Genomic DNA, 16,549 nt, shown 5'->3' with positions numbered 1-16,549 from the left:
GGTTTGCATTTCTCTAATGATTAGTGATGTTGAGCATCCTTTCATGTGTTTGTTGGCAGTCTGTATATCTTCTTTGGAGAAATGTCTATTTAAGTCTTCTGCCCATTTTTTTTTTTTTTTTTAAACATCTTTATTGAAGTATAATTGCCTTACAATAGTGTGTTAGCTTCTGCTTTATAACAAAGTGAATCAGTTATACATATACAATATGTTCCCATTTCTCTTCCCTCTTGCATCTCCCTCCCTCCCACCCTCCCCATCCCACCCCTCTAGGTGGTCACAAAGCACCGAGCTGATCTCCCTGTGCTATGCGGCTGCTTCCCACTAGCTATCTATTTTACATTTGGTAGTGTATATATGTCCATGACACTCTCTTACCCTGTCACATCTCACCCCACCCCCTCCCCATATCCTCAAGTCCATTCTCTAGTAGGTCTGTGTCTTTATTCCCGTCTTGCCACTAGGTTCTTCATGGCCTTTTTTTTTTTTTTCCTTAGATTCCGTATATATGTGTTAGCATACTGTATTTGTTTTTCTCTTTCTGACTTACTTCACTCTGTATGACAGACTCTAACTCCATCCACCTCATTACAAATACCTCCATTTCATTTCTTTTTATGGCTAAGTAATATTCCATTGTATATATGTGCCACATCTTTATCCATCCATCTGTCGATGGACACTTAGGTTTCTTCCATGTCCTGGCTATTGTAAATAGAGCTGCAATGAACGTTGTGGTACATGACTCTTTTTGAATTATGGTTTTCTCAGGGTATATGCCCAGTAGTGGGATTGCTGGGTCATATGGTAGTTCTATTTTTAGTTTTTTAAGGAACCTCCATACTGTTCGCCATAGTGGCTGTATCAATTTACATTCCCACCAACAGTACAAGAGGGTTCCCTTTTCTCCACACCCTCTCCAACATTTATTGTTTGTAGATTTTTTGATGGTGGCCATTCTGACTGGTGTGAGGTGATACCTTATTGTAGTTTTGGTTTGCATTTCTCTAATGATTAGTGATGTTGAGCATCCTTTCATGTGTTTGTTGGCAGTCTGTATATCTTCTTTGGAGAAATGTCTATTTAAGTCTTCTGCCCATTTTTTAATTGTTTGTTTTTTTGATATTGAGCTGCATGAGCTGCTTGTAAATTTTGGAGATTAATCCTTTGTCAGTTGCTTCATTTGCAAATATTTTCTCCCATTCTGAGGGTTGTCTTTTTGTCTTCTTTATGGTTTCCTTTGCTGTGCAAAAGCTTCTAAGTTTCATTAGGTCCCGTTTGTTCATTTTTGTTTTTATTTCCATTTCTCTAGGAGGTGGGTCAAAAAGGATCTTGCTGTGATTTATGTCATAGAGTGTTCTGCCTATGTTTTCCTCTAAGAGTTTTATAGTGTCTGGCCTTACATTTAGGTCTTTAATCCATTTGGAGTAGAAAACATTTTTAATGCATGTTTCCAGCCCCCACACCCCCAATTTTGGGACCCCCAAAATTTCTATTTTAAAACCCCACAACCTCTCGTCTTACAGATACAGGTGAAGCAGTGTCATAGGGGAAACTGAGTTAAAAACAAAACAAAAAACAAACCTGTGTAGCTTCTGACCTCAGATAGCTTACATGTCCATATGGGAGATGAGGTGAGTTTACAAGTAACACAGAGAACAAAGGAACAGATTATTTTGCAGCCGGGGGGATCAGGGAAGGCATAGTAGGGGGAAATGGCATATTAGTTTTGCCTTAAAAGATGTGTAGGGTTTGGACCTGTGGTAATGTTGGGGAAAGACATTTTGGGCAATGGAAATAATAAAAGGAAGGATACTCAAAAGTTGTTTAGTTTGGTTAAAGATATCTGAGTATTCAGAATCAACATTACAAAAATTGTTGGGGTCAGATATTGAAAGGTCTTTTAAATTCTTTGTTTCTGAGTTTGGATTTTATTTTGTTGGCAGCAGAGAATATTGGAGAATTTGGACAAGGTCATGATATGACCAGAGCTACAGTTTACAAGAACCATCTGGTGGCAGAGTATAGCGTGAGCTGGCAAGGAAAGAGAAAGGAGACAGGGAGAACAATGTAGAGGCTACCACAATGGGAGAGCAATCAGGGTCTGAGATTTGGGATAATGAGTGTGTAAAATAGTGGGGAGGAGAAGCAGATTGGAGAGAGGGTACAAAAATAAAACCAATGGGTGATTAAACCTGGGGTGCAAACAAGAGAAAGGAAAGATGACTGTAAAGATTCTAACCTGAATAACTATGAAGATACCTAGGAGGCCTTTGGGAACAGAGGACTGAAGAAGGGGAGAGAGATTACACCTGGAGATACATATTTGGTGATTAATCATGTAAAATGCTAGTTGAAGCCTTAAGAGTGGATGAAATTGCCATAGGGGAGGGGGTGTAGAAGAAAGAAAAAGGGGGTTAAGGACAGTATTTGGGAGGCAGAGCAGGGGGAAGAGCTAGAAAGAAGCAATCAGAAAGGTGAGGAAAGAAGGTACAGTTTCATTGAAGAAGTAGGAATACAGAAGAACAAGCAGTGGAGGTCAACAGTATCAAGGGCTACAGAGATGTTGGGGAGAATGGCACACAAAAGGCCATTAGATTTAAGAATCAGGAGTTTATTGATGATCTTCAAGGGAGCAGATTCAGTGAATTATGGAGGCAGAAGCCAGATTACAGGGAATTTTATATCAGTTTTGAGATCGTAGAGACAGTAAGCACAGATTACTTTTGTATGAAATCTATCTAGAAAGGAATGTTGAGAGAGGATGAGTTTAGGTATGATGGGATGAGAGGCTAAACTAAATTGCAAAGGGAATAGAAAAGAGGAGTTGGCATCTAGAGAACCTGAGGACATAGAATCTATAGGACTTGGAGACTGACTTGATGTGGAGATTGGACAGAAAAGGATTCCAGTTTCAAGACCTGGAGAATGGAAGAAGGAAGATGCCATGTGTGACTATAAAGACATCATAAGTTAGCAGCAATTTTGGGTTCAAAGATGACAAGTTTGATTGTAGATATGTTTATTAATGTTTTCAAGGGATACTAAGTAGAATGCCCCCACCTTTCCTCTGCTCCAATAAATTTTCCTCCCAAGGAAGGGAATGAATCTCTTAGTCCTTAGAGCAGACAAGTGTCGTTTCTGGTAGTTTTGGTGGACTATATTTGGAGACTGGGTGCTCAGCCCAATAATCTCTCAGGAATCCCTTTTGTATCTTAGATACTAATGTATTCTAATATTCAGCTCTGTTTATTTTCACATGGTAAACCATAATGAATTGTTGATCCCCAGTAACCATGCAGAGAGGACATCCAGGTCTTTTATCTAAAACTGGTAGGACTCCAAGGGCAAACCAATAACTATACCAGGAGCTCTTTTGGTCCACTAAGTCCAAGGGGACTTCCTTAATGCCCTGTCCATGTGTCTGTATGCGTTCCCTTAGAGCCCTGGGTCTCAAATACTGTCTTCCTTGTTCTATGGCTAAGTCCTAAATGACAAAAGCCAAGAATTTGTTTTGAGCCAGGTCGGGGTAGTATTGAGTTCTAGGTCAAGCCCATTAAAGCCAAAATCCTGAGAGAAGGAGCAACCCTCTCATGTCTTGTGTTTTCAGAAAGACCCGAAACATTGATCTTACTAGTTTTTAATTGTCACTGACCACAGAATGGCCTGAGTCTGTTCATATTAACATTTACAACGAAAATGAAAAGGATCCTTCTCTGCTGGCCCTTTCTATATGCTGTTTTTGGTTCTCAGTAGCTGAAGTTTTCCGTTGAGTTTCTTTTAAACGCCTACATGCAAACTAAAGAGCATTCAAGCTTTGGTGGGATATCACCCGCAGCTGGAGTGATGGAGGAAGGGAGGAGGGTACAAGCCTCAGGTGCATCCTTCTCTTCAAAAAAAAAAAAAAATTTAAAAAGCAAAAACCACTTAAGAAAACAAATTCCATCTGAAAGCAGGCAAGATATGTCCAGAGAAAGAAGGGAATGAATCTCTCTCCATTCCCTTCTCATCCGTTTCCCGTAGAAAACGGATATCAATTCATGTATAATCCAGATGCATAGGATGGGCAAATTTGAAACACGTTGGATGTTTCCTGCAGCCCTACATTTCTTCTAATCACAGAGTGAAAGATTGTGAACCATGAACCGTGGTGAGAAGCAGTGGAACAGTGTTGCAGCGATGGCTCCTCTGTTGGTGGTTAGGCCCTGTCTTGCTCTATTAAGCAAACACAGTTAATATAGATGAAAGGTAACCTTGATAGAAGTGAAAATTGAAACTTGAGTGGAAGGTAGCAAGCCAGGCACAGCTGCAGTTATACTTCCTCCTGTGTGGCAACAGGAGCTGCACTTACTGGTGTTGTTTGGAAGGGATGTCGTTTTTTAAAATATCTTTTCTTCAGCGTGTTTTGGTTTTTAAAGTCTACACCATTGATGAGGGAGTGTGGAATATGATTGTAAGGAGCAAATTAGACTTTATGTGTCCGAGTGTGAGGGCAAATCCAAGTTCAGTGTTCTAATCACAGTTAATCTGCTATTAACTGGCTGCGTAACTTTGGACTACTCACCAAAAACGTCTCTGATCCTGGATTTCCTTACTTGAAAGACAAGGGTTGGATTACATGATCTCTAAATTCCCTTCCAGCCCTGAAATTCCATTGATTTGTGATTCCTCATGGAGCATTACAATTTCCAGTTTCTAAGAATGAATTTTTTTTTAAAGTAAGCATTTATGCAGCATTTTATATATACGAAAAAATCCCCTGTAAATATTTATTGTTATTATATCAGGCAAATATTTAGGTTTTCTTAGTATCAGTACATAAATTTACCTTCTTCATTTCTTATGTTCTTCAGCTTAAGAGTGTTGCAACGCTTTTTGAGATAGAACCTGATCAGCCAACTCACTTTGGCCAGCCCCACCTCTCCTATCCAGTCCTACAATTCTAGGACCTCGAGTTTAATCCTCCCTAACTTGGGTATAGGTGCCCTTCCCCTTGCTTAGGTTGAGCTTCATTTACCTGTGTCAATGAAAATGACTCCTTAGAAGGTTATGTTAAAGGATTACTTCTCCTTTTATCTTTCTCAACACTATTTCACTAGTACTGCCAGCTTCCTCTACATTCAGTGTTCTCTCTTTATCGGTTCCAAGAGAGATAGAGAGATAAGACTCATTTTAGCAGTTCGTATACATGGAAGGGGAAGAGGCAAAGCATGGCTTAAAATCAGAGAAAAACATGTTAACTATTCAACTCTCAGTCTTAGTAGCATAAATTGGATGCAATTGAAGAATTAAAACAGCATTTTCTTCTTGAAACCAAGGAGAACATCACCTTGCCTTGTAACTGCAGCCACCAAAAAAGTACTAAATCTGAGAACCTTTCTTCTTCCCCGGTACTGGAGAAGAATTGCTCAAAATGTCTTTTTCATAGTCGCTTTGAACAGTCATAGCTAAAATCTATTATCTCTAATTTTCTGGATGGCCTAAAACGCTGTCATCTCTTTGTGTGCGTGCACGCGCGTGTGCGCATGCGCGTGCACGTGTCTGTGTTTTCCCCTGACTATGGTTCTGAATTCAAATAATGAGTGATCATCCTAATGGTATTTTCTTGTTTTGTGGATGTACAATATTGTTAGCTTCATTTGGTATTTAATTGTCAGTTGTGGGTCTCTGCTCTTTGAGCTGCTTTGATAGCTCCAAAAACAATCATTGTTCATTTCTTGCATTTTCCTCCCTGCAGATGATTCAATGAAAGTGAAAGATGAATACAGTGAAGGGGATGAGAATGTTTTAAAGCCAGAACCCTTGGGAAATGCAGAAGAGCCTGAAATTCCTTACAGCTATTCAAGAGAATATAATGAATATGAAAACATTAAGCTGGAGAGACACGTTGTCTCGTATGATAGTAGCAGGCCAACCAGTGGCAAGATGAACTGCGATGTGTGTGGATTATCCTGCATTAGCTTCAACGTCTTAATGGTTCATAAGCGGAGCCATACTGGTAAATAGTCTCCTTTATCCATTGTTCTGAAAACTGTCCTAATTCAACCACGTGAGAAAAGAAGTGGTGGAATTTAGGACTTACTTTTGATTACTTTCATTGATTTTTCCTATAATTCTGATGTATCTCTCCCTCTCTGTATTTCCATCTACCCAGTGATTTTTATTCCTGCTTCATGGTGCATTTGGCAAACATAGTGCAAATGCTATGAATAAAAGAAGACTGTAGAGAGCACAGTGTTCTAGGTCAGCCACATATTTTTCTTCAGTTAGTAAGTGGGAGTTAAATTGTGTGCTATGCTTTTTAAGCGTCTTTCATATATTTTTGCATAACTTTTAAAAAAGCAGATCTCCTTATTGTATTGGGTTCAAATTTGGTAGATGAAAGGACATAGCTTTTATTAACAATTAAAAAAAATTTATTTTCAGACAACAAAAAGGCAGTCAATAGAAATGCATACAAACATAACACTCCCACTGAGCCCAATAGATTTCATCTGACATGGGATATGACGACTTTAAAAAGCATTTCTTGAATTAAAGAAAAAAAAACATTTCTGGCTCTCTATACCTTATTAGGACTTCAGTCTGTGACTCTTTTTACAGATTGAGATTACATTCAAAAGGAATGCTAAGTAATGTAAAAACTTAAATCTAGAAAGCACTTCTAAAGCTACTCTTATTTTTTTGCTCTGATCCAAGACAAGATACCTCAAGTAGCCTTGCCAGGTGAGTGCTTTTTCTCTTCTGGAGGGAAGATTCCATAAGTAAGTCTTAGGCTTGCCTTGAAATACAGCTCCCATCTGATCCCAATATGAACAGAAACTATCTAAAAAATGAGCTTTTGCCATAGGCATCTAATCTGTGCATATGTTTCGCCACTTGCTGGGTGATCAGAAATCTCTTTTTTGTCCTTTTTAAAGGTGAACGCCCATTCCAGTGTAATCAGTGTGGGGCATCTTTTACTCAGAAAGGTAACCTCCTCCGCCACATTAAACTGCACACAGGGGAAAAACCTTTTAAGTGTCACCTCTGCAACTACGCATGCCAGAGAAGAGATGCACTCACAGGTCATCTTAGGACACATTCTGGTAAGTGAGAGCAATGAGCATTCCATATCTAGTAAATGTGTGTTCCTCAGTGCCCATTGCGGAAACTAGAAAGAGTTAAGTATGGAGGTTTTAATCTGTCACTCCGGTTCTGAAGGGTTACAACAGCAGAGACCTCTAGGGCTAATTACACTTCCATTAAGGCATTAATTGCTCTCCGTCTGGCTCAATGGGGTTGATCATCTCCGTACCATCTTTGCACCCCTAGAGAACATCACAGTCAGACAGGAAAAGCCTGCCCTATAAAAATGCTTTTTTAATTTTTGCAAAAAAAATTATAGCCATCAGTATTTTTATGGTAAACTTTATTAAAAGATTATTTTCCTAAAAATATACACACATACTTTTCATTCAAAAGTCTGGATAAAGCAAATGATGTACTGTTTGTAAATTATGTAAAACTGTAAACTGGGTATGACTCATTGTTGGGGGTTAGTTTTGGCTAGTCTGGGCTAAATTGGGGAGTTTGGGCCATTCTGGTCTAAATTTCTTTTTTTTTGCCTTGAGATATAATTGACAATATAACATAGTGTTAGTTTTAGGTATATATGAGCTAAATTTCTTAAACCCAACTTTCTTCTTCATCAGCCTATTTATTTTTAATCTCTAAAAGATGAGCAGCAGTAAGAATTCATAAAAAGCAATGTTCTGTCTTGATGTTTTCGCTCCTTATTTTAACCACGGAAGATACATTTTTTTTCAACATTTAGAAGTTCCCTCCTAGAAAAATAAAACTGACTTTATTTTCAAATTTGGGACCTCATGTTCTTGATGTTATCTGACAAAATTTTAATTGAAGAAAAAAAAAGCTTTGTTTTTATGTCAATCCACATTCTGCTTTGACTAAAACCCAGCCCCAAACCCGCAACTAGTCACAATTCAGAGACTAAGGATTAAACAAATCAGCCCCAACGAAACCCACCATGAGAGATCATAAATGGCAAAAGAAGGGTTTCTTTTACAGCTCATTGTTCAAAGTAATGAATTACGACTGAGTTTGGTCCAAAAAATTAGAGTAGTTCTTTTCTGTTGCTTTTTCCAAGTAAGATCCAACAATAATAGTCATTTTTAAGACAGATTCTAGAGGACCCCAATTTATGCAGAAACTTAACATTCTTAGCCCTAACAGAGCTGCATTTATTTTAACTTGGGATTCCATAAGGATCTTTTAGTGCTTTAAGTCCCAAAGGCTCTGTTTTAAACCGAGGAGGATTAGAAAATTAAAAAATCTCAGTCCCTAAAACTGAAAAATTCATGGGGTACATTTTATCGACAAGTCAGAAAGGCTAGCCCCGCACACAGAATTGAAGTTATTACTTACATAATTTAAAAAATAACTCATTTGGAGGAGTTAGGAGGTTAAAGGTGGCCTGAATTGTATGGATGAACTTTTGAGGAAACTTTTGCTTTATCTTAGAAGTTAAGATGAAGTCATTTTTGCAATTCCTTCTTATTTCTATTATTCAAAACTATCCTCAGGGGCTTCCCTGGTGGCACAGTGGTTGAGAATCCGCCTGCCAATGCAGGGGACACGGGTTTGAGCCCTGGTCCAGGAAGATCCCACATGCCGTGGAGCAACTAAGCCCATGCGCCACAACTACTGAGCCTGTGCTCTAGAGCCCGTGAGCCACAACTGCTGAGCCCACGTGCTGCAACTGCTGAAGCCCGCTTGCATAGAGCCTGTGCTCCGCAACAAGAGAAGCCACCACAATGAGAAGCCCGCGCACCACAACAAAGAGTAGCCCCCGCTCACCGCAATTAGAGAAAGCCCATGCACAGCAATGAAGACGCAACACAGCCAAAAATAAATAAATAAATAAATTTAAAAAAAGAAAACAAAAACTATCCTCAGTTGGTTAGGTCAGTGTTTATTGATTGAGCCCAGACTTTGCTATAGCCACTGAGCAAGGACAAGCTACATTTATCAAAATATGTCAATGCTCTGAAAAGACTGAATGGCTAACTCCCACAAACTGCAGCATTCTTTACTTACAGCCAGCTGGATGTCACAGAATATGGGATCTCTTCCTACTTCATTCTTAAACCACACTGACCTCCTTGAAAAATAAAAAGTTCCTATTTTTATTTTTTTCCTGAAGAAACAAGATTGGATCGGGAGCCAAAACACTATGCTCCATGATAGTCATTAAATCCAAATCCTTTCATTTCTGAAAGGACCCTATCCTTTCAAAGAATACTCTAACATGATAGTCAATTGTAGGCCATAACCTTATTTCAGTTTACTAAATTTAAAAGTAATTGTAAATGCACAAGTATCCAAATACTCTGGCTTCTCTCAGCAGTCTCATTCCTAGTGGACAGCTTTCACAGGGCCCCAATACACCATTTGTTCTATAACCCCTGAGGGTCACTGAGTACCCCTTGTGCTCTCCTTATAGTTGAGAAACCCTATAAATGTGAGTTTTGCGGAAGGAGTTACAAGCAGAGAAGTTCCCTTGAGGAGCACAAGGAGCGCTGCCGTACATTTCTTCAGAGCACTGACCTGGCTGAGACTGGTGAGTTCATGCAACACCCGTTCTGCACATATTTAGTGAGCATCTGCTGTTCTAGGTGGTAGGATACAATAGTAGACAAAAATACAAAAAATCCTGCCCTCCTGGAGTTCATATTTTCATAGGGAAAGACAGACTAGAAACAAAGAGAATAAGTACCTTACACAGTAGAAGGTAGTAATTGCTATTGAGAAAAATAAAGCAGGTACTGGGGGCTGATGGTAAATCAGGAAAAACATCAAGGAGCTGACATTTTAACAGACTTAAAAGCATGAGGAGAGAGCCCTGCAGATAACTTGGAAATAGCAAGTGCAAAGGCCCTGGGGCTTGAATTTGAAGAAGTATAGTTAGCCCTTTGTGGCTGGAACAGAGTGAGTAATGGGACACAAGGCCAGAGAGGAAATAGGAAACCAGATCTTATAAGGCCTTGTAGGCCATTGTAACTGACTTGGCTTTTTCTCTGAGTGAAATTAAAAATCTTCAGAAGATTTTGAACAGAGAGGTGACATGATTGGACTTCTCATTTGAAAAAAAAATCACTCTACTTGCTACTGAGAATAGGTTGTATTTGGGGCAAGATTAGAAATTGGGGAGTCCAGTTAGAAGGCCATTGCAATAATTCAAGCAAGAGAAAATTGTGTCTTGGTAATGGTAGAGGTGGTACAAAGTGTTTTAACTCTATACAGTATAGTTTAAAGATAGAACCAACAGGATTTCTTAACAGATTGATGTGGGATGTGATGAAGAATGCAGTTGCCATTAACTGAAATGGTAAAGATTGAGGGTAGAGGCAGTGTGAGGGGTGGCTAGGGCAGAGTCCATTAAAACCAAAAGGATTTTCTTTGCACAAGGCCCTCAAATCATGTACTTGTCAACTCATATGATTTATTGTGATGCTTGTATTTGGTTCTGGGAATTTCATATTTTATTCAGTGTTTTGAATTACGTGCCTAGTGACAATTGGTTGAAACACTGGATGTCTTTCCATGTATCAGTTGTGGTTTTATTTCCTTTCATTCTTGAGTTGAAATAACCTGAAACTTTTTTGTGTCACATCTCTGCAGTTGTCCTTTGACCCATATAGTTGACCATCAGCCTGGTTCTGCAGCTTGGATTGCCTGATATTTTTATTTGTTTACTTGAACCAGTTGCTTATTTAGAGTAGGTAGAAATCCTCGTGGGATTTGGTGTTTGACAGCAGTAGTTGCAATTGAATAGTTTGAACTTTCTAAAACAGAAAGATTACCAAAAAGTGACAGAAATAATATGAAACTCAGGAAAAATGGAGTGCAAATCATGAGTAGTTTAACTGTACCCGTTTTGAGTGAGAGGAAACTTTTGTTTTAGATAAAGCCTATTTTATGGCGTTAGGAGCTGGCCAACTGAATTCTGTTGGTTTGCACTGCTTCTGCTTTTTATCCTGATGGCATCTTTAGTTTTATCAAGGAGTTGGATTTCCTCCTTATTTCTAAAAAGAAATGTTTACTCTTAAAAAAAAAAAAAAGGCACCTAAAACTTGGGTTTTGACGTCTTAAAGCAACATGCTTAAGGTTAGTCAGGCAATACCTGGGCATCTTTACTTGACGTTCCATGTTTCAGACAATAGACAAAGCTCTTACTGTGAGAAATTCTCAAGTTATGAAAATCTATTATATTCCAAATAGAATCATTGATATTTAAAGCAAGAAGGATTAAAGAGAGCATCTAATCCCACCTGTTCATTTTATTTTATTTTATTTTTTGACATCTTTATTGGAGTATAATTGCTTTACTATGTTGTGTTAATTTCTGCTGTATAACAAAGTGAATCAGCTATATGTATACATATATCCCCATATCCCCTCTGTCTTGTGCCTCCCTCCCCCCCTCCCTATCACCTGTTCATTTTAGAGGTGAGGATATTGAGACTCATCAAAAATTCAGTGACTTACTTAAAAATCACTAGAACTTTTGTTGTTTTCATGATTAGCTATTTTTTTTTATTTTCAAAGACATATTGGGACATAATTCACATACCATTTAACTCACCCTTTTAAAGCGTACAATTCAGTAGGTTTTAACATATTCACAAAGTTATGCAACCATCACCACTCTAATTTCATAACATTTTTGTCACTCCCAAAATAAGCCCTGTACCTATTAGCAGTCACTCCTGTTCCCCCTCTCTCCAGCCCCCGGCAACCATTAATCTACTTTCTGTCTCTGTGGATTTGCCTATTCTGAACATGTCATGTGAATAGAATCATATAATGTGTAGTCTTTTATGTCTGCCTTCTTTCACTCAGCATAATGTTTTCAGGGTTCATCCACATGGTAGTACTTTATTCCTTTTTATGGCTGAATAATATTCCATTATATGGATTCATTGCATTTTATCTATCCATTTATCAGTTAATGGACATTTGGGTTTTTTCCCACTTTTGGAAAAATGGCTTAATTAGCTATATATATTTTAAAGGTTATGTATTATCTAGTTAGCAAAAGTAGAGTAACACACATACTAATAGGCACATACGTATGCATCTATGTCTTGATTGTCCTGGAAGTAGGGGAAAAAATTGAGTAAAATATCCTCTATGAACAGTAAGTTCAAAATTACTGATTTTGAAGTAAGGTTACCACCTTACTTCCCATCCCCATGACCTTTTTTAGGAATTTCAGATTAGAAAAGTATCAAAAGAAATGTTTTCACTATCTTCAGTGGTATAAGGTGATTCAGGAAATACTGAAATACAGAGGTTGAGTTAATTTGCATTTCATAGGCTGGTTTGATGGATCCATGCAACACACTTTAAGTCTCAGCAAAAAAATAAAGGGTTAACTAAGTCAGCAACTTTGGATTTTTTTAAAAAACAAATATGTTGTTATGGTGGTTTCAGGTGAGAAAATGTATAAAGTCACAGCTTAATCAAATATAATAAATACTGCATGTCCTGTCTATCTTTGATATTTCAAATAATTCTCATGATTTTTCCTGAAATCCAAAATATAAAGAATGTTTACTCAAACACAAGCCAATCCTTTAATTATTGCCACAGCTCCCTACGTGGTTTCCATTTCTGTTTCCTTCTTAAAATTGGGAGTCCCAGTCTGGACATAGTGTTCCATTTTGAGCCTGACCAATATAATGTCACCAGTGGTACCTCCCTAGCTTTTATTTTATTTATTTATTTTTAAATTTATTAATTTTATTTATTTGTTTTTGGCTGCATTGGGTCTTCGTTGCTGTGCCCGGGCTTTCTCTAGTTGCAGCGAGTGGGGACCACTTCTTGTTGCGGTGCGTGGGCTTCTCATTGCGGTGGCTTCTCCTGTTGCAGAGCACGGGCTCTAGGTGTGCAGCCTTCAGTAGTTGTGGCATGTGGGCTTAGTAGTTGTGGCTCACAGGCTCTAGAGCACAGGCTCAGTAGTTGTGGCGCATGGGCTTAGTTGCTCCACGGCATGTGGGATCTTCCCGGACCAGGGCTCGAACCCGTGTCCCCTGCATTGGCAGGCGGATTCTTAACCACTGCGCCACCAGGGAAGCCCCATCCCTAGCTTTTAAAGTGATGATGCTGCACTGTGGATGTGGCACTTATGCATCAAGGGCTTATTGTAAATTGAAGTGCAGCCTAGAGTGAGAGCCAAGCCTTGGGACAAACCTGCCCCAGTCAGGAAGCAGGCCTTTACGGAAGCAGAACAAATGAAAAGGCCTTGGACTGGAGACCGATCTGCAAAAGAAGGTCGTGTTGGGCAACAGGACTTCTGGCCTTGCTAATCATTTTCTTTTGTTCAGATAGCATGCGTTGGATTCTCACGTGCCAGGCTGTGTGTCAGAGCTGTTTATAAAGATGAGTGAAGGTTAAGCCCCTACCCTTAAAGTATTCACGGTCCAACAAGGGACCGGGTACTTGATCTGTTAATATAAAGGTCTAATAGAGATACATGTGATAGTGTCACTTCAGTCCAAGTTTCTATACCAGACATCATCAAGATACTCTAATTCTGTCTTAATGGAGTATACATGAAAAGAAGAATGAATATAGACAATCACAGATTTCATTTTCTCATTAGCTTGATCCTTATTCCAGAAAGGGACTAACAGCTGGTATAGAGATTCATTTAGCCTCATTTCACACAAATTATGAATACTTGGAGTGGGACATATTTTTGTATGACAATGAGTTGTAGTAATAACAAGATTTTTAAACTAATTGAATAATTATATTTATTTATGAATCTAGGAGTCAAAACCTTTTATCTTCATTCTCACTGTTGCGGTTGAGATAATACAAGCATGAGAGTTTCAGAATAAATTTATATTTTTACCAAATAGCAGTCCAAAGAAAAGGCTTAAAATGTTTTAAACGTCTATTTTCCCAACAGATTATTAGAAAATCAATACTAACTCAACAAGTAGTATTCATTCTACTTGCTCAAAAAGGCAACAGTTTTATGTAACTTTTTTGTTAGAACCTGCCTTGCTCTTTGATAGCAGTCTCTTGTTAGACAATTCTTATTGCATAATAACACCCCTTTGTTCCACTCTCCATCAGTTACTGACTGACCACACCATAGAAGAGACAGGAAGAAATGCCTCTTATTTGAGATCCATTTAACACTTCAAGATCTAATGAAGGATTTTGAACAAAAACAAAAACACAACGAATTATACAGTTAAATCTGCAATCACTTTGAAATAGAAATTGCACCATGCAAACAGTTAACTAAAACCCAGACAAACTATTAACATTTTTGCAGAGATTAAAGGTAGTAACCTATTCTGTAATTTTGACTTCGTATGAGTTTTATTATTTATTTTTTCAACATGTCATTAAAATCATTTTGCTAATGAAAATGGGTATATCCACTATATACCAGTAGGCAAGTAACATGAAGGGGAATCGACCCCGAATTATAGTCCTCCTCCCACTATGCTCACTCATGAACCAAGTGTGCAAATTGTCCCTTGCCACCGTCCCATATTCCCCACACCCACCCCTTGCAACACTAAACTGCCAAACACCACCCAGGAACGGATTTCCTATTTCGTCATTTAAACCCATTATCTTGTTCCCTTACTATCTTGCCAAACTTGTTTCCCTCCACTTACATTCTGAGATGTGATGTGGCAAGATAACAAGTCTAGACTATTTGTATAAATAGACAGTTGGGTCTTAAAGTTGAAGCAGAGGACCAAACGCCAAGTCCTCTTTTTTCTTTTCCCCCTTTCAGTGTCCTGCCTAAACTCCTTGTAATCCCAAAGAGATTGGCTTGACTCCAAAGCATTTCTTTGTGTTTGTTTGTGTTTTTTTTAATTATTTATTTTTATTTATTTATTTATATATGGCTGTGCTGGGTCTTCGTTTCTGTGCGAGGGCTTTCTCCAGTTGCGGCAAGTGGGGGCCACTCTTCATCGCGATGCACGGGCCTCTCACTGTCACGGCTTCTCTTGTTGTGGAGCACAGGCTCCAGATGCGCAGGCTCAGTAATTGTGGCTCACGGGCCCAGCTGCTCTGCGGCATGTGGGATCTTCCCGGACCAGGGCTCGAACCCGTGTCCCCTGCATTAGCAGGCAGATTCTCAACCACTGCGCCACCAGGGAAGCCCTTTCTTTGTGTTTTAAAGGGTGTTCGTTTAGTACAGCAGCTGTCCAACAACTGCAACTCACAAGACTGAGAGTTTGGGAAAGAAAATGAGAGTATACCATAGTCAGTTGAAACTTTAGCCTTTGCCTAACTTGCCAATTAGAAAACACAGTTAACTCAGTAAAGATGAACTTAATCTCTAGAGTGTGTTCACATGTACAGTGAGGATTGGGATCTTGGAGCTGATATTTTGAGTGAATGACCCTGTAGGTGGGTGTGGGTAGATGGCAGCCCTCTAGATTAGTAGTTTCAGAGGATTCCTTTCAATCCAACCAGAGTTGTGGAATATGGGAAAGTCTCCACCCTTGCCTCAAATTATCAGTCTCTCCGTAAACACTCCAGAATTTTATCTTTTTAAATGTCAGGCATTTGGTCACTGATTTCCAGAGTAAGATTTACCTAGAAATGACTGTCATGACAAGCTTGGTGAGTAACCAGGGATAAAAGATGATGTTATCTCTGAAGGTTGCCATTTAGTGACATGCCCCCATTATGTTATTTAGGTCAGTGTATCCCCGCTTTAGCCTCCTTCCAAATATAGAGTATATAGAGTATGTGTCCTCAGAAAGATGGTTGTGGTAATTGATGGTGACTTTGGTAAAATGTAGGGAGATGCTGAGAGCCAAATGGAAAAACTAAACTGGCAGCATAACGCTTGCGGTAAGTACTGGGAGTGACAGACAGATCTCTGGGTAATGATGGGGCCGTTAGAGGAGTAACTAAAAGACTAAATAAGAGTAGTGGTAAAATGGGGATAAAGTAAAAAATTCCCAAAGTACTGTTTTTCATTCTTGTTTTACTATAAATCTTTTTTGATAATAAATACATGGGGCGGGCATGGGGGTGGGGGAGGACCTTACCTGGCTTTAATCCTCTCAGAGTTGCTGGAACCAGAATGAATTTTCCTAGTCAAAGCACAAACTTAGCTGCCTCTCTGATGCTTCTAAGAAAAAGCCTCCTAACAGCCTCAGGAACTTATTTCAAATCCCAGACCTTTGTCTTTCATCTCTCTGCTCTTGGGGCTCTGGGTAGTGCCACATCTGGTGGTGGTTTGTGTGAAAGGAAATAATATGTATAATAGTTTCCTGTTTGGTCATTTAAACCTATCCCTGTGCTGGACAGAATTTAACCCACTTCACTCAACAGCAGTGTTCTGTCACTAAAGTGCCCGTTATTTACAACAATCGGTCAGCTAAAGTCGCAGTGCTTTACCACTAGCCCCAAAGCTGCCCAGTTCCCTTATTCGGACCCTTATTGTTTTCATTTACACAAATAGTGTTGTTATAGCTTAAACTGGAGGCTGGGA

At 39.0% G+C, this 16,549-nt stretch overlaps 1 protein-coding gene across 1 annotated transcript in view; it reads left to right on the top strand.

The window, feature by feature from the left end:
- IKZF3 (IKAROS family zinc finger 3) overlaps window positions 1-16,549 on the top strand; it is a 90,275-nt gene that overhangs the window by 54,612 nt on the left and 19,114 nt on the right. Inside the window, exons 4-6 of the mRNA XM_082373531.1 lie at window positions 5,738-5,998; window positions 6,921-7,088; window positions 9,506-9,622. Of these exons, the coding sequence (XP_082229657.1) occupies window positions 5,738-5,998; window positions 6,921-7,088; window positions 9,506-9,622 (546 nt within the window). The remainder of the gene's footprint in view (window positions 1-5,737; window positions 5,999-6,920; window positions 7,089-9,505; window positions 9,623-16,549) is intronic.

This window comes from Balaenoptera borealis (assembly GCF_965194805.1).
Source record: "Balaenoptera borealis genome assembly, chromosome: 20".
Lineage (NCBI taxonomy): Eukaryota > Metazoa > Chordata > Mammalia > Artiodactyla > Balaenopteridae > Balaenoptera > Balaenoptera borealis.
The sequence above is the reverse complement of the archived record's forward strand: the minus strand, read 5'-3'. Positions and strand labels throughout refer to the sequence as shown.